At 48.5% G+C, this 18,023-nt stretch overlaps 1 protein-coding gene across 1 annotated transcript in view; it reads left to right on the forward strand.

Annotated features, from left to right (window-relative positions):
* The window catches only part of LOC115346438 (T-box-containing protein TBX6L), a 28,631-nt gene extending 14,464 nt beyond the window's left edge, over positions 1–14,167 (forward strand). The window contains exons 10-18 of the mRNA XM_041125908.1: positions 54–380; positions 4,957–5,101; positions 6,094–6,196; positions 6,650–6,814; positions 7,156–7,302; positions 7,822–7,892; positions 9,093–9,184; positions 9,913–10,105; positions 10,729–14,167. Coding sequence (XP_040981842.1) covers positions 365–380; positions 4,957–5,101; positions 6,094–6,196; positions 6,650–6,814; positions 7,156–7,302; positions 7,822–7,892; positions 9,093–9,184; positions 9,913–10,105; positions 10,729–11,155 — 1,359 coding nt within the window. The 5' untranslated portion in view covers positions 54–364 and the 3' untranslated portion in view covers positions 11,156–14,167. The remainder of the gene's footprint in view (positions 1–53; positions 381–4,956; positions 5,102–6,093; positions 6,197–6,649; positions 6,815–7,155; positions 7,303–7,821; positions 7,893–9,092; positions 9,185–9,912; positions 10,106–10,728) is intronic.
* The last annotated feature ends 3,856 nt before the right edge of the window (positions 14,168–18,023 follow it).

Below are 18,023 nucleotides of genomic sequence, written 5' to 3' on the forward strand. Positions count from 1 at the left end.
GGGTTTCCTGTATGTCAAAGCCATGTTAATTCTCTTTGATTTTCTTCCCTTAGCCCCAGCCATTGCTGCAGATCCTTCCTCTCTTTGTCCCTTTGGACATCAAAGGATCGCAAGGGGACAGCCCTGGTGAGAAGCTCCTCCCTGCTCATTAGCCTCCATAAAACAGGAACTCACCTTGGCTAGCTGTGCTTGGAGTCCCATCCTCATCCCGGTCACTCTTGACACTGGATCTCAGAAGGAAGGGCTTTTGCTGGCTTCAGGAAATCAGACCTGCTTTTGAACTGGACTATTTTGGCTTCCCTTGTAAGAACTCTGGTGACTCTCTTGGCCGTGCAAGCTCCTAGCCTCCACAGTACATGGAAAAATGCAAGCTTTACCAGGTAAGTAAAGGACTCCTTTCTTTTCCTTATTGCACAGAAAGAGCCTAGACTCATGCCAAGAGCGTACAATCATTTTAGAAAAAGAACAAGTGCTCCTGAAGGGTTACCAGCATTTATAGGAGTCTGCGTGTGGCTGGAGAGGATTTCTAAAATGTTTTGGGTTTTTTTTTTTTTTTTTTGTAGGAATAGATGAGAAATTGTGCATTTGAGTGTTCTTTGTGAGCCTTGGAAGATCTTTTGTAAGGTAGCAAAGGTTTACTCACAACTGTGCCCAAAACTCCCTTATCTGTATCACCTTGTGCAGTGTGATCATTCACTGAAGGCTAGAGGTGTTATTTGTATATTGTCTGCAAAGTAGAGTTCCTTCAGGCTGAAGGCCAGGAAGGTTTGGAAATATTTTGTTATATTGCTAATGATAGTTCTGATACAAACTATCTGTTTTTTCTTTTGGTTTTTCTCTGCCCTTTGGAAGTATAAACCCCAAGCAGGCATACCTCACCTCTAAGAGGTTCATGCCCAAACACAGGATTTTTGTGATTTCCTTAGGGTTTTATTTATGTTTTTCTTCATCAGTCCGTCTGATAACACGCTGTTAACCTCTTCTGCGTGGGCCGTGATCAGATTGGGCACAGTGACAGATATGCATTGGGAAACTAAGGGCCAGTCCAGAGGCGCTGCATTTGTCAGTATAACTGAAACCCAAATCTAGTCTTGAGTTTTACTCTACATCAGAAGGAAACAACTATTGACCTAGTTTAGGTATGCAGTTCCTATGTACACATTAGAGCTGGCTGGGTATTCTCAGCTTCCTTTCTCTACCTCTGCAAGGTGTTATTTCATTCAGAAGCAAAATATATGCGCAACGACTCCAATAATTTCCACCTTCACTGTTGGTTTGGGTTTTTTTAAAGCAGTCTGTACTGTGTTGATCTGATTTGTACTGATTTCTGCCACTGCAAGAGAAGTTTGAGTTGAAAAGCAAAAGAGCAACAACGAAAAAAATATAGACGGTATTACGGTATTTTATCATGTTAAAAATTCCAACTATTGCAGAAGTCGCCTCATTTTCTTTTTGAGTTGTTTCGGATGTATGACCCCACACAGCAGAAATATTCCAGGTGATGACTGGGTGCATATGAGAGGTGAAGCCATTGCATTTGTAGAAACACATACTTTTGTTATTGCCAAAACGCTTTCTGGTTCTGAGAAATGACGTTCCCTCCAGAGGGTTGGGGTGTTTCTACTGACATTTATAAGATCAGAGAACGTGGGGTTTTTTGGTTGTTGGCAAGATTAATTTCTGAGATAGCTTTATATATTGACGTGCATTTCTTCCTGGTGGACACCGGATAGCTGTTAGCATTGGACTTCTTCACTCAGAAGATAACAGCAATAAATGTAATAATAACTGATTTTAGTGAAGGTAAGAAGCATACCTTTTGCCTTCTTGGAGTTTTCCCAGTATTGCAAACACTATCCCATACATTTTGGGAAGGCTGCAACAAATTTTCTGACATCATAATGTTGTCTCAGTAATTGATAATTAATTGAGGGACCGCTTTAGGTGAGTGGATTATACTTTATACTTCGGCATCTTCTATGCAAAGATCTTATCCCCTTTGCAAGCGTTACTGAATTGACTCTCATTTCTTTTTCTTTCCTTTCCACCTTCAAGATAGGAAAAAGATATGTACAGCCTATTCTAGATACAGAAACTGAAGGACAAACTGCTCATGTTTGTCTAGGGACTTTAAAATCAAGCACAGAATGGAGTGAAGATCTCTTAATTTTTAGTGGCTTTATCATAGCAGCTATCTTCCTTTTCAACCTCATCTTGGCATAAAGAATATGTTTTAAAATGTGCCACGTGATGTTACCACCACAATGATGATGATAATACTTCTAAAATAGCTTAGAACTAAAATTCTTGGAAAATGTTTAAATCTCTTTCAAATAATACTTAAAATAAAAAATAAGTTACATAGAAGAGGAAACAACAGAAGTACAGCTTTAACAAGTTCAGTTCAGTGCTTGGACACCCTGCCACAAACCTCTTCGTGCTGTAGTTCCAACATGCAGGCATCTTTGTGGGGGAGACGTGTGCGTGAGTCTTGGCGTTAGTTACACAGGCACAAACTAGGAGCGAATTTGAAGTGCCTTGCAAGCCAGCCTTTGGCTCTGCAAAGAAAACCCAAAGTGGTTCCTACAAATGGATTCACCGCTGCAGAATCCCGCTGAAGCCGATTGCACGACTCTGTAGTCAGCTGTGTGGATCCATTAGCAAGCTCACACCATCGCTGGAGTCCAGATCCCCATGCAAACTGTTAATGTCCTGTTTTTCAGCCTCAGACTGTGCACAAAAACCCTGCAGGGTGAAAGGCATTAACTACATTTTAAAATCTTTGCTGCAATGTTTATTGTATGTGCAGCTCTTTTTCCCCGTCTCCTGTAGCTTCTCGCTCATACAGGTGCATTGTGGACTCATTTTGGTAAAAAGCAGATTATAGCATCTGCCTTTGATTTTTAATTCAGTATTGAACTCCTTTCACTTCAATTCCGCTTGATTTCATTGGAAGTCTCCCCTCAATAAGGACTCCTGGGATCTGCCTTGTAGTAGTCTCATTTAATGGCACTGGAATTTGCTTACAAAAATGTTAATTGTAAAATTCATTTGGGGAAGGAGCGAGCATCTGTCTAGCTAATCAAAATCTGTTTACATGTATTTGTGACTCAATGACTCCAGTGGGAAATCAGCCCAATTTTATTGTAACTCCTTTTGATACATGTGCCGCACTGAGCTACCGAATGCATCGTCTCATGGCAGCTTTCATGTCTTTGCAAGAGGATATGGGGGAAGCTTTAGTAAGAAGATGTTAACAGGCTAATCTTAGTGAGCAAACTAGGTGTCACTTCTTAGCCAGTTCATTAATGTTGGATCAAAGCAGAAAAAAGGGTAAGAGGATATTTTTTTTAAAATGCCTAAAGACATTTACAAACTGACAAAATTACATTTAAATGGTTTTTACTTCCTAATACTGTGGGAAGAACCCGTGAGACTCGCATTGGGTTGTTTTTGTGGAAAGATATCGCTTTCTGAAAAAAGCTAATTCCTCTGGAAATAGTTGTCTACCTTTTATGCTCATTCTTTTAAAGACATTACTCAGGAAAGCTGTAACAAGGTGAAAATTCCCGTATTTCTGATATGCTCTGAATAAGAGCCGATCAGGCTGAGAGGCAGAAAAATCTCACTTTTAAACAAATAGCCGTGCATGATAATGCATCGCCCAGCAGAAGCGGCCAGCCGGCACTGGACTGAGGACAGCACTGCAGCTGTGAGCGGACCCAAGTCGAGCAGGCTTATCAATACCTCGTTCAGACCGCAGGGCAGTGTTTGTAAAGCCTTACTGGGTGTGAAATCAGTCCACCAGTAGCTATACCAGGTCAAGTTTTGACCTAAAATGAAACTTTTTTTTTTTTTCCCTGGGCTTTTCAGTATGGCAGCAGCACTCTCGTGTGTGTTACAATATAGTTAGGAGCGCCTACAGGAGGTTTTTAATCCAAACAGCTTTCAGAGGTGGTGGGTACCATCGACACCAAAGACAGTTCCTGCAGAATAGTTTCCCTTTCCTCTTCCCCAGGACCGTAGTTAGTCCTCTGCCTGTAACAGAAAGTGCAGGCATATTGCAGGCAGCTCCTCTGGTGTGCCATGGTGCGTTACTGAAGAGGCACCTTCCACTGCCGTCACAGGCTCCTCGGTGGTGTCCATCTCCAAGTCCAGTTCAGACCAGCCGTCCTCTTTTCAGAATATTCCATGGTCTGGCTGTCACCTCCCTTTCTTGCCTTCACTTACGTTTGGGTCTCCTGTCTGTCCCTTCTTTGTCCTCTGGAGAGATTTTTCACCTCTGCTACCACCTATCTGTCGTTTTCTCCCACTACCCGCTGGTACACTTAAAATCTTTTCAATCTTTTCAGCTTTCGTTTTATTCTCTTGGGTAAAGTGCTTTGTGTAACTCTGATCATACCAGAACCGGAATGACAGTGGATTGTGGCTACCTGCCAGTATGAGTTTTGGAACAAAGGAAGTCAGGTTGAGTTTGCACAACACACAAATCTTTACAGATGAATTTATCAGTTAAAAACAAACCTGTTGGAAAAGCCTTTATGCCTTCTGAGCCTACTAAGTAACAAAGAGCTTTTGAAGAAAAAGAATGGATTTTATTTAATTGTGGCACAGGCTCCCGAGCTCTCGGCAGCGCCTGGGACCTTCGTGGGTAAAATCATGGCATTCGGCTCCCTGAGCTGAACCAGCACTGTGCGGTGTGCGGTGGTTTGGGGCTGAGACGTACCGTGGCCAGACAGGAGGAGCGATGGCCAGACGTACGGACCCCGTCTGCTACAACAGCGTGTGAAATTCTGTAGCTCCCTGTACTGGAGGGAGGGAGCCGGCACTGGAGGGTACTGGGAGGGCCGATGCGGGCGCTGCGTCTCAGGACCCTGTTCCTCAGCAGGAGGGGCTGCTTCACGCCGGCTCCCCTCCTGCCTGTCTGAAGTTACCGTTTTCTCTCTCTCCTGGTAGACGTGAAAGCGCCGTGTGAGGCACTGCCTTCCCCCAGCCTGGAGCCCTACCCACAGAGCTCCATTGTGGTCACCCTTGAGGACATGGGTCTCTGGATGAAGTTTCATCAGATAGGAACTGAGATGATCATCACCAAATCTGGCAGGTGAGGGGAAGCAGGACAGCTGCCCACACCGCACCCCTCCACGCTGTTGTCGAAATATCCGAGCGCTCATTTTTTGAATGACGTTCCTTAAACTAGTTTTGTAGCCAATTATGCACATCTGCCTGCCCCGGCAGAAGAATTGCACTTTCAGGATGTCGTAGAAGGCCACGCTGTGAAGTGCAAAAGGTCGCCGTGGGGCTGATGTGCTGAGAAAACTTCTGTACTCTTATCTCAACACTTAACACTGATGTTCTTCCTGTTGCTGCATTGCGAGGTTGCTCTGGAAAGTGCCCTGGGCTTCCTTTGCCTGTCACAGGCAGCAGCAGTTGAGCAGTAAATACCTGGTTTTGAGTGTGCATTTGCAGACAAGAACAGGGTGTAGAATAGTAACGATCTGTGCGTGCAGACTACTCTAAAGTTTAAATGAGTCATGCGTTGTGGAGCTTGCAGTGAAAGAATATGAAATCGTGAAATTGTAATGTATTATGTCAAAGCTGCTGTGAGCTGAAATAATCCCTTTGGGTAGGGAGGTAGGTGTCAAAGCTTTTTTGCAGAGTCAGAAGATGAAAGTGGTGGCAGGGAGTACTGGAATGGAAAGCTAGATGTGCTCTTAGATGAGAGCACGTTTTCTACCCACACTAGAAAATGCTCTAATCTATCCTCCAGGTCTGTGATAGCTGCAGAAGGCTAGGAACTATGTGCAAATTCCGAATACTTTAAGATTCCCACTGTTGTGTTACAGGAATCGGAACAAAAGCAGTAACAATGTCAGGCCTTCAGTGGCTGCTGCCCTGTTAGTGCCTATTCCACCTAAGCCCATAGGATTAGACAATACATCAGTAAAATGGTAAAAATGTTCAATAGCTGGCCTGTAGAAATACTGCTACCAGAACTTTGCACAATAGTGAGTAAACATGACCTGCTGCTTGATCATTAGACAATATCCACTTCATAGAGAAATCCTTATACTGTATATTTCATTTCTCCTTCAGACGAATGTTTCCACAATGCAAAATCAAAGTCTCTGGCTTAATCCCATATGCCAAGTACCTCATGCTGGTAGATTTTGTGCCGATGGACAACTTCAGGTACAAGGTAGGTACTTTAAATAATAGAAGTTATGCTGTCCTTCCATCTTCATTTGAAATAGATTAATCTTTATGCTTCACTGGCCAGGCTGATAAATACGTTTTCTGTGGACAAAGTTCAGAAGTAATTGGTGGATTTTATGCCTCTCTGGAGTTATTTGTCAGTTTTGCTTGGGGAGCACCTGGAAAGGTAACGAATTTTCATTGTAAGCAGTACAGTCTTAATCATGATTAACGTCAGACTTCTCTGGCAGCCACTGGGAGAAAGGGAGGAAAAATGAGGCCTAAACTTGGAGCTGTTTTGGTAACAAGATTATGGCTTATAAGAGAGAATCTACTTCTTGTCAGGACTGTGCTTGAGAGGAGTCCACTAGATCAACAGTGAAGCAAAGTTGCTGGAGTTTTCCTATAATGAAAGTAATTTTTGCTAAGCTGTAGATTTCTGTCTTTCCCTTCACAGTGGAATAAAGATCAGTGGGAAGTTGCTGGAAAAGCAGAGCCCCAGCTCCCTTGTCGCACCTACGTCCACCCAGATTCCCCAGCTCCTGGCAGCCACTGGATGAAAGAACCTGTCTCCTTCCAAAAACTGAAGCTCACCAACAACACTCTGGATCAACATGGGCATGTAGGTTGTAGCTGGCCTTTGTGCTGTGCTCTCTTGGAATTCATTGCAGATGGATGTTAGGGGACATAAGTGAGATTTGTGAGAAATTAGATCATGTGGAAGTTAAAACATACTCAAGTGCCCTCTCTTCCTTCCTCAGCCGAGCCCTTGTGCTCTCTAAACTACCTGCGGGCGAAGGCTTTTGTCTGTACTGTCACTATAGAGGCGTGGTGGGGACAACATTCCCGGGCAGACATCCCTGGTTTGAAGTGGATGTCCTGGGAGTCTCCACGGGAGACTTTGCACAGTGTGTTGGCAATGGTTGCACATAAAACTTCCTCCTTTGTCTGTCTCTGTGCCAGATCATCCTCCACTCCATGCACCGTTACAAGCCTCGCTTCCACATTGTGCAGGCAGATGACCTCTTCAGCGTCCGCTGGAGCATCTTCCAAGTCTTCAGCTTCCCTGAGACTGTCTTCACTTCTGTTACTGCCTACCAGAATGAGCAGGTACAGCGTGCAAGTACTGCTCTTGGACACGTTGCTACTCTGTCTTTAGAAATCTTGTAGAGGAAGGTGTCTCCTTCCAAGCTAGTCACCCTGGGCGCCTGTGGTGGACAGTGGAAAGAAATAGGCACATTATGGTTCCTGTGGAAAACTTCTACTCTGGGATGAGATGAATCATGCACCTTAATTGTATTAAGTGCACTGTCGGTGATTAACAGAACCCTAAATGCAGTAAAAAGTATGGGCAAAAGTCCAAATATAGATACTGACCCTGTATATTTCTCTAGTCAGATGAATCCCACCCAAATTTCTGCTGACCCTGGCAAAATCACTTCTCACTTCTCTCTGTCTGTCAGTTCCTAATCAATAATGGGAGCTGCTGGGAGAGCTCAGATATTGTGGCAAGGATGTGCTCAAAACCCTCAGACAGGCTGTTGTGATAAATACTGAGGTGAAGGTCTTGAAACAACAGAGAACCCAGCCAGTCACCATGATACTGAATCTTGTTCCTTTTATTTTAAGATTACAAAGCTCAAGATTGACAACAATCCATTTGCTAAAGGTTTCCGTGAGCATGGGAAGAACACTCGAAGGTAAACTGTTTTTTCGTCTTAATTTATTTATAACTGGAGTTCACTTGTGAATTTTACCCAAGGCCATTGAGCAAAACTATACCAGCTAGCTCTGCAGAGCCTGCTGCGTTGTGCACTCTGCATTTGCCTGTATCTGGGAATGATGTCCCACTGTGCAGCCTCTTCCCGAGAGACCTGGGGTGTGGGAGGAGATACAGGATTTCCTACAGAAATGTGGGAAGTGTGACAAATTTGAGACCTGCACGCCCTTGCGAGTTGGAGCTAGGCTGGAGTCTGACACGTGAATAGCAGTGATAACAGGAGTCCGCAGTAGATCATTGTGTCTCTTTGAGATCAGCTTGATTCTGACATTTGGAGGCTCCCTCATCTCCTTTCCCTGTGTGTGGAAAGGCATCTCTTCCAACAGGAGATTTTGTCTGCAAGAGGAAAGATGGATACCAATACCAGCGAGATCTTCTGTCTGGTCTGAGGGCAGCTAGTGGTTGAGATTTAAAAAAAAAAAAAACCCACCAAAAAACCAACTGAAATGCAACCATACCTTGGCGATAGAGAAGGAAAAAATGGTTCTTTCCAAGCAGAAAATGTTATGAAAATATCTGAGATTTTGTTTTGTGTTGTTTTATGGCTGAAAAAAACCTCATTTCCTGATGAAAGAGGCCAAAACTGACTGTATTTTGCTTAAACTTTGAAAATGTCATGGATTTTCTTTCTCCTCCTAATAGGATCATTTCTGACTAAGCTTAGACTCATTTTCCACTTAGGAAAATCTGCTTTCAAGCGAAAGACCCACCCTACCGTACACCTACCTTTGTGCATCGTATGTATATCCAACATCAGACTACACTTACAAACTCAGCACCAAAACCTCTGGTGCTGAGTTTCCATGTGGATTGTGCCTGTTGTGCAAACATGAAGTGGGCAACCCCTTTACAGATTTATCCCCAGTATCCTGCAGGGCGAGGGCTCTTGCTGGAAGCGCACGCTGACGGCAGGCGGCATGGCTAACCCTGTAATTGGACTATGGCAAGCGTATTCCCCAAGGGCCTGTCGGGGTGCTTCGCTAGGAGAGGTGTAAGTTACAGAATGTCAGAGAGGTTCATCCCATCTTTTTGTCTTCCAGGGCTTGTCCAGCATCCCTTGCGTACTTATCTAGGCAAAAAGCTTACATACAAGCTACCCTCACGTCTTGTTTCTTTCCAGGGAAGGACGAGCCAAATGCCAGAAGCCTAGTCCAGCCAAGGGCCAGAAGAGGAAGCTGCCCGAGGAAAAGGAGTCTGGTGCTGAGGAATGTGGTAATATTGATCACAACAAACGCAGAGAATGATTTCCAAACAGTGCGCGGGCCACAGAAAGGAACAGCAACAGCAACGAGCCCCCCTCTCGGGGTGGAGTCCTTAAAGAGTGCTGTGTATGGCTTTGAGTCTCTGACCCTCTTTCTGGGAACGATCCACAGGAGACTGCTCGCAAGTCGCTTGTCATTATTGACTACTCATCAGTTCTCTCACCAGCCTCCCAGCCTGGCCGTGCTTTGTGAGCATGTATTATTGTAGGCTGTGCTTTCATAACATTCTCTTCAATAGCGATATGAGCTTGCAGTATCACCCGTTGCTTTCTTCTTGGTTCTCATCGGTGCGGTCGTGCCAGCGGTGCTGTTTGTGCAGCTGGGTTGTGATGCAGATGTGGGAACTGATACCATTAAAAAAAAATCTTTACTCTTTCTGTTAGGTTGTTTTTTAACTTTGATCATTCCTTGCTCCAGTTCGTGATGCTGCTTTCAGTAGCAAAAGGCAGTAGCACAGCTAAGGAGAGGACAGGGCAGGACCGAACACCACAGTGTAAGGGCAGAAAAAAGCTGGAAAGGGCTAGTCCCTTCAGACAGTATGACTGCAGAAGAGGTATTAGTGTGTTTCCTGCCACCGTCCTGCAGTTAATGCAGCTGCCAGTAGACCATTGTGAGCTCTGGCTCTCTCCTCCCCCTTCTCATTTTTTTCCATTCTTTCTTTTCCCCGCTGTGAGTCAGATTTTGAGAAAGATGAGAATGTAGATGTGAAGGAAGAGAGTAACCCCGTCGTGGTCAGCAGCGGATACCCCTTCTGGGTCTCGGAGCAGAACGGCAGCCATGCCTTTCCTGCGGCGTCACCGGTCCCAGCTGACCAGAGGGAAGGTCTGGCCAGAGAGCAGCAAGTGCCGACACCATCCTACCAGACGTATCGGTGAGTCGTACCTCCTGGTGCTCATGTCCAAAGCCACCCTTTAATTGGTGGGATTCCTCCTCTTCTGCTGGGGATTTCCTAAGAAAATCAGCCAGTGGGAGTAAGGAAGGATGCTTTTCTCTCGGCCAGCGTACCTGGGTGGTAGGTGCTAGATGAGCATGGAGATAACTCCACTACAAAGCCTTTCTGTGTTACTTCAAACCCACTGATTCTGGGCATACTCATGTCTTAGTAATGCTCTTTATTTCCCTGTCCTGAAATGCTCCCCTAGCCAGCTCTGTGTACCTAAGAGCTTGCCTGTCCTTTGGAGGAAGTGTGTTGGAGGAGTGGCAAGACTCCGGTGATTTTTTTCCCTCCTTCTTATCATTGCAAATTTGGGCATGAGTTCTAGTGAGCCAGAACTAGCGTAGTCTGGGCTTACCTTCTGTGGCATTCAGTTTTTCTGCGAGTGACGGCGAGGCTTGGACTAAAATCCCCACTAACGATAAGATGAAGCAGTAGGCAAGGGGAAGAGGGCATGCTAAGAGCTTGCCCTGTCTTTCCGCAGGGGATCTGTGTGGGTTTGCAGCGGTTTTCCGCTGCGGTAGGTTTGACTCGCTCTTCTCTCTGCCCTCGGGGCTCAGGTTCCACGAAGCTGGGGACAGCCAGCAGCTTCCCACCCGCGATGCCGCAACCTTGAACGATTTCCGGGCAAGGTGCCACCCCTTGGATCTCACCACGGTGCCCGAGCACGACTCCAAACAGCTCCCGGAGGGCTTCACCAACCTGCCTCCGCTCCCTCCGCCTCTGCCTCCTCCCCAGGACTACACAGGAGTGGTGAACATGGCTCTAGACTCTGTCGGGAAACCGGGGGCCCGAGCACCCGTGTACAGTCCCTACGGCACCGAGCAAAGCCTCGGGCAGTGGATGGTGCCTTCCCACGGCCAGTACAGGGCAATGAGCTACTCGGCCTTCTCCGCAGAGTACAATACACAGGGGGCTCCGGGACATGCCCATGGGACCGTGGCAGAGTGGAGCCAGTACCCTCTGTTCCCTTACGCCTGCTGGTGAACGGGGAAGACCCTTCCCGATGAAAAAACTGAAAGAAAATTGTAAATGAGATCAAATTTGCTCTGGGGTGTTGACCTTTTGAAGCCTTGCCTACGCTAGGCAAAGAGGTATTGCTGCAAGCGGTAGCATGGGACACCTCCGCTTCCTTGTCTCCTTGCACAACGACCCTCACCGTATTTCACAAGCCGTGGCTAAACTGGTGGCTGCCCCGGCCACGTCAGTGTGGGTCTGGCTGAATCAATGTGTTCCGCGGTGGTTTTTTTCACGGCGGGAGTAGGAAAGCACAGGAGCTGCAAGAGCGGTATTTAAAGAGCTGCCGAACTCTCAGTCCCAGGCTGTTTGCGTCTCGCATTTGGCAGTTGCCAAAATCCCTTCCTCACAGGACTTGCGTGCAAGGAGATAGGGGCTGAGGTGAGGCCATCCAGGCGGCCAAGAAGCTGTAGAGAATTATTGCAAAGACGAGCAAAACAAGCAATCCTGGTGTCCCCTTGAGCAGTTTCCTCACTTAGTATAGTCAAACTAAAGCTAGAGTCTTGCCTGCCTTCCAGCAGCATACGAGAGTAAAATACACAGCAACGCAGGTGCGTCTGGAGCGCAGCCGTGGGTTGTGCAGGCAGGGAAGAATTTGTCCCGTGCAGGAGAAGCGGCAGCAAGGCCGTGTGTTGGGTCTGCATGTCCCCTGTGCCCGTCCCTCTTCTGTCACCCCTAGATTGGAGGTTAGTGAAACACTCTTCTTTCTGCCGGTCGTGGAGGGAGGTTGTTCACAGAATGTGGGGGGCTGCTCTGGGCGTTTCCAAAGGCCTGCGGTTGTCAGAAACAGGGCCACAAACAGCAGTGCTGGCTGTGTCACTCTGACCTCTTCCTTTCAAGGGAAAGGAAACCTTTCACTGTGAACTTCTTCCTTCTTCCACCCCCTGCCACCCCTGGAGAATATAACTTATAGTTGTGGTTACTGTGCTACACTCTGAGCGAGCTTTGTCAACAGAAAATTCTCACCAGCCGGGCGTTGCTCATCAGGCATATACTTTAATTGATACCCTGTAGGCACTGAGCTGCGAGCTGCGTTGCTGGCGTGCTCGGCACCTCCCAGGCTGGCCGGCGAAGTCACCTTGCCGCTCTTTGGGAGTCTGTAGGGATCTGCTTCCATGTTTAGTTATCAGAGCGGTTTCACCTCCCTTACCTCTGTGCTCCCATCGTGGGGAGGAGCTGTTCTGCCAGCGAGCAGCCTGCGTGCTGCCTTGCAAAGAGGATTTCTTTTTATCTTCGTGTTAGAAGGGGGAAGCATCCCCTGTTTGCCCAAGTGACAGGGTGGCCCTGGCAGTGGGGTCTTGTTTGAGACAGGCTCTTTGCTTCTCAGGGAGGATAGACATGTTCCTCGGTGTTATTTAGGGAATGTTTTCTTGTAACACTTTAAATAAACTGCTGTGTGGCCTGTAGCCATCGCTACGCAGCGAGGTGCATCTTTTAGCTATCATTTAGCGTGTATGCCAGATGGTTTTCTCTCTGTGTGCCCATACGTGTGTGTAGCAAGATGTTGTCTATAAGCAGACCTGGGTGGGTTTGTGACCACCAGTGCATCAGGACCGGTGTGTGGGTACACCGGGAAAGGCCGTGCGCTGGTCTCTTTGGGTACCAGGTCGGCACTGTGCGTGTGCGTAGCGTAGAGGTGTCGAGCCATGTTTATTATTGTTAAAATGATTTTGAAAAGTAACCCTACAAATTGGTAAAACTCGACTACAATGACTGCTTCCTTATTTAAATAGTATATTGCCAACTGCTTTTGTTACCACAATTACAATACGTGCAGAGCAGCCAAGTACTTCCCCTCGGCTTCACAGGATGGGTGTGAGATGTGCAGCGTTTAAATAAAGGTCAGACTTCACCACAGTATATGTATATAATACCCTATTAGCCTCTCGTCTGATAGCACCCCGGCCAGTAGCGATTTGTACCTGCTGTGCATGACACGCACGTGGATGCGAGTGACTCACTAAAAAGAAATCTGGTTGGGGGAAAAAAATGTGGAGGAGATTGTTTTTAACCCCAGAACATTGTGATTTCCTGCTGTCCAAATGCCAGCTGACTGAAGGCAGGTCAGCTGTAAAAGGCCGTCCTCTGGGGATGAGAAAAATATTCTGTCTCTGACCATTAGTAGTTGATTTTGCCACCACTGTTTTCCGCATCTTGGAAATCAGATGAGAAGGCTGGCTAGGGAGTTCGGTGCCTTGAATCCTGAGCGTGGGGACCCTGGGGGTGGTACTTTCTGCGAGGCAGTCCTCCTGGTACCCCGCCGTGATGGCTGCCAGTGCCATGCTAACAAGAAAAAAGTAGTACATCACCCTCACAGGCTACTTGGTTAGATCTGTTTCTTTATCTTTGAAGTGGGGTTGTATTTCCCTCTCGTCACAGGGTGCTAATGAGGATGAAAACCATGCTGTGGCGAGTATGAGTAACTGAGGAGAACTGGGCAGTACAGGGAAACTCCTCTGCAAATATGGGTGTAATGTTCTTTTTTTCAAACCTTCAGAGTAGTGTTGCAAGTACTGCTGCCCCACGGGCCTGTTGGTAGAGCTGATTTGGCAGACGGCTCTGCACCGGGGTAAAAGACTCAGACTTGTGCCTAGGACGAGCCATTAATTACTCATCAGCCTTCTGTTGCAACAGGACTCCTTGCCCTTCTTCAGTGAATCATCTGGCTTATTAGAAAAGTACCTTTAGCTTCCTCGCTCGCCTGTCTCTGGTTAGAGACTGCGGCTTGGCTTGTTTGTGTGAAGCCTTTGGAAATTTTGCCCGTAGGTGTGTGCTCTGGACTCTGCTGCCGCCTCCTCCCTTTGCAGTTCCCACTGTCTTGTTTTCTTCAGCTGTGGCATTTAAAAGTCTGTATGAGCTCGACTGAAGCGCTGTTTTTGCACGCATGTGAGATAATGTAATGCCTCTCTGACAGCTTCAATAAAAGGAAATGAGACATGCGGAAGGCAGGCCATTAAGAGCAATAAAATAAACTCTAAAGTGTGTTTTTTGTGCATCTCTTTCAAGCACACCAGTGGCTCCGCTTTAGTCACGTTACCTGGGGCCAGTTTGTACAGGCATGACACGCGTTGATCTCGGCATTCATTGTTCTCTGCAGCGTATTCAGCGAGCCCCAGGTTATCTGCTTGCATTGCTAGATGCGAGTCAGTCTCTTGCACTAATTCTTTGCAGCAAATTATTTATTTTCTCTGTGTTTTCTGCTCCTCCGCTGCAGAGGAGTTACATAAGGATGAGGGCAAATGGACTATAAATGGGATCTAGGTAGATCTCCTATGGGAAATAAAGATCCTGATTTATTTTGGTTTCTCCTACTGGTTTTTTGCAGCCTTAAGCCTTGTCTGACACTGCTTCAATGCAGATGGGAATGACAGGAAAATGCTTTCTTGCCAACGCTGCAGTTCTTCCACAGACAGCCACATCCCAGCGAGCAGCCGCAGGCTCGGGAGAGGCTTCCCCGATGTGATGCCGCTTCCCCGCAGCGCAGCAAAGTACCCCACCTCCCCACGCCTCTCGAAAGATACGGCGGGTCCTCCCGGGGGCGCGGGGTCCCCTCTCCCCTGGCCCAGGATGTGGCCTCCGCGCTTTTACCCGCTTGGTCACCCTCTGGCTCTGCAGAAGAAGTTACCAGCTGGTTTCAGTAAGAGCTTATCTGATTCCCAGCTGCTGGAGGGAGAGAGATGCGCTCAGCTGGCAAAAGCCAAACCCTCTGTCTGGTGCCATCAGATCGACCTCCTGGGCTTGGCTGAGCCGGCTGCTCGCCGGCACCTTCTGCGGTGCCTGGTGTCAGCAGCCAGTCCTCACGTGCGCGGCGCGGGACAGGGTCCGCCTGTCCCCCTGGGGGCTCACTGGGGACCCGGGGAGGCTCCTTGCCTGCGGAGAGGCACGAGGATATCCTGGGGAGCAGCGTTTCTGTCCCCAGCTGGGCTGGGGCGCTTGAATCGCCTTGTAGCTGGACAGCCAGGCTGAGCCGGACTCGTTGCTTCCTTCAGGTTGACCCGACCGCCCAGCATGGGGGTGTCTGTCATTTGGTCCTTGGTGAGCCTCCCGGGAGATTCCCGCAGTGCATTTCCTCGGTTAGCATATGTACTGGCTCGCCTTAAGCAAACGCAAGCAAGCAGCGCAAACCCCCTTCCAGGAATAATAACATTCTTCAAGTCAAATGGCTTTTTATTGCCGAGCTTAAAAGCCACTTAATTTCGCGAGTCCCAGGTTGGGATCCCATACGGAGCCTCTTAGCGGGGGGAGGATGCAGCATTTGGCCGCCGACAACAAACAGCAGCCATCACCCTCCGTGCGGGGCTGGACCGGCACAAAGCCAAATACCTCCTGCCCAGAGCTGCAGGCGGCTGCCAGCCCCTCTCTCTGGGCTCGTCAGCGGCCAAATGTGCGGGGTGCAGGTGTCTTCGCTTACCTCCTTCCCCACCCTCAGCCTGAATTTACTTTGTAAACGGCCAAGAGCAAAGAGAGAAAGGCTAAAACTGTCCAGGGCCAGCTGGAGAAGGGAGGACAAAGGGCTTTCCCCAAAGCGTGGGGAAAGGGTGGTCTGTCGCACTTTTCCCCTCTGCCCTGAGCAATGCCTGCCCAAAGCCCACCCGGAGGCTGGCTGGGCTCCTGCGGTGCTCGGAGGCACGACTTTGCCGCGGTTTTGTTGCGGCTGTGCGGGGTGCCTGTTTCTGCCTGTTTCTCTAGGGCTCGGCTCTCGGTTCCCCGGGCTGTGCGAAGCAGGCGTGCTGCTGGCCTGGTTCCCAGCAACTCCAGGTAAGCTGGTTTCGCCGTCGTGCTTTGCAGAGATGTAGTAAGGTTTAAATGCGGCTTCTAGACTTTACAGCAAATCCGAGCAGGAGAAACCCAGGGAGAGGCGACGCAGCTGCTCGCAAGTTCACAGGACAAAGCGAAGCGAGTCAAAAAAGTGTTTCTCCTCTGCGGCCCGTGCTCCCCGCAGCAGGCAGCGTGCGCTGCCCAGAACAAATACTGAAGCGTTCTCGAGACCTGGGCCCGAGCAGCATCGTCGAACAAAATTTTAACCGAGGGTGAAACAGTCCTTCAGTGCAGGGGTGAGGAGAGGTGCTGCAGCCATGATGAACAGTCTTGCTGCTCAGCTTGATTGAGTGTTGTTCCTTTTTTGTTTTTCCAAGTCATGTGAGTTTGGTTTATGGCATGAAGTACTTTGCTGTAGGGTGCTGGATTGCCTTTGACACTTCTGTAATACTCCATTTTTTTTCTTTGAATGTGCAGGTGTACAACTACAGTGTTCCTGCCCAGACAGCACCCTGCTTGGTGAGTGTAATGGATGGATTTAATTTCCATCTCCTACAGTTCTTTGGGGACATGCTGAGATTTTTATTTCTTCCTCTCCTATTTTTACTGAAGAGGGAAGATTTTGTGCCTCCATAAAGGAGAGTGGGAGTGGGTAGCTGGCGATAGAGGACAGGCGCACCATCAGTCACGCAGCCAGGCATAAAACATTGCTCAGTTTTGGTATCTCTGCCTCTCATCGTAAAAATAAGACTGTACATGTAAAACACAGCAGCTGTTCACAGGAGAGACCTCCCGCATGCTGGCACTGTCACTCCTCCAGCTCCCATCTGTGGGGTCACAAAGCACCGGCACCCGGGATCTCCTCGCTGGGAGATGGCGTGGGAAGGGCAGTCCCGCGTGGAAATGCTGGTGCAGAGTAGAAGGGGGTGAGTCAGGCCTGATTTTTGTCACACCGTGGGGCCGTCCCCGTGCTGGCTCTGTTCGTGCTGAGCAGCCAGCCCTCTGCTTGCCCACAATCTGGTTTTGGCTCTGTTTTACCATCTAGAAGGGGCTCTGTGGAGACAGAGCTGTCCAGAGCATTCGGCAGCATTCGGGTGAGGGCGAAATGAGAATTGCTGCAGACCTGGTGAGTGTACGTCAGCCCTCCCGCATCCTTTGGGGCATCCCCGGTCGTCGTTCTCCAGGGATAAAAGCAGCGAACGATAGAGCAGCGGAGGGGATGTGATCAAAACCGCCCCGCGCACCAAAGGGCTATGCTGAGCGTTGCACTGACGTAGGCTCAATGACACTAATGCGCTCCCTGCAGAGCCCCTGGGGACACAAGGGCGTTTTGAAAATTGTGGCTGAGAAAGCTAGGCCAGGACAGCCCGGTTTTCAACTCACCAGGCTGGGCCGGCAATCTCGCGTGGAGCCGTGCCACATGTTTCTCATCCCTCGCTTCATCCTGCCCGTATGTCTGTTAATGGCCCTGTCCTGCCTCCCTCCTCAGGGACTAATTGCCTCACACTTGAGCAAATGTGCTTGGTGTTTAAAAGGAGTCTATCGATTTGTGCGTATTCCCGAAAGCCTCACAGGGCCCTGTTTCCTTTGAAGTGTAAAAGCATCTGTCTGTCTCCGTTTCTCCAGCAGCCTGCTGCTCCATTTGCATCTCCTGTCCGGCTGGCAGGGGCAGCCCCGGGAATCCATCCCTGGCCCCATGCAGCGCTCCGGTTTCGGGCTGCTGAGAGGACTCCCTGCCACGGGAAGATGGGGCTTGAAAACAAAGGTGCAAAGCTTCAGTCTAGGCGGGGGATTGAGCTCAGCTTGCAGCTCGGGGTGCTCAGGATGGAGCTGTTTCTGAAGGCCGGTTTCCAGTACCCCAGACTTTGGGAATGCTCTCGCTGCACATTTATCTGCGGTGGGTGCGTTGATTAGGAAGAAGAGGAAATAGCCCCTGCCTTCTTCCCACCGTGGTACTTAGCTTCTCATGGCAGACGGCACTGGTCAGTAAGGAAATAAGGTCAGACCTGGGCTGCCTCGGATAATCCACCATCCAGGAGCTGAACTGCACAGGGGGGACCAGAGGCTGTGATGATTCTCT

The sequence above is a fragment of the Aquila chrysaetos genome, chromosome 9, assembly GCF_900496995.4.
Source record: "Aquila chrysaetos chrysaetos chromosome 9, bAquChr1.4, whole genome shotgun sequence".
Classification (NCBI taxonomy): domain Eukaryota; kingdom Metazoa; phylum Chordata; class Aves; order Accipitriformes; family Accipitridae; genus Aquila; species Aquila chrysaetos.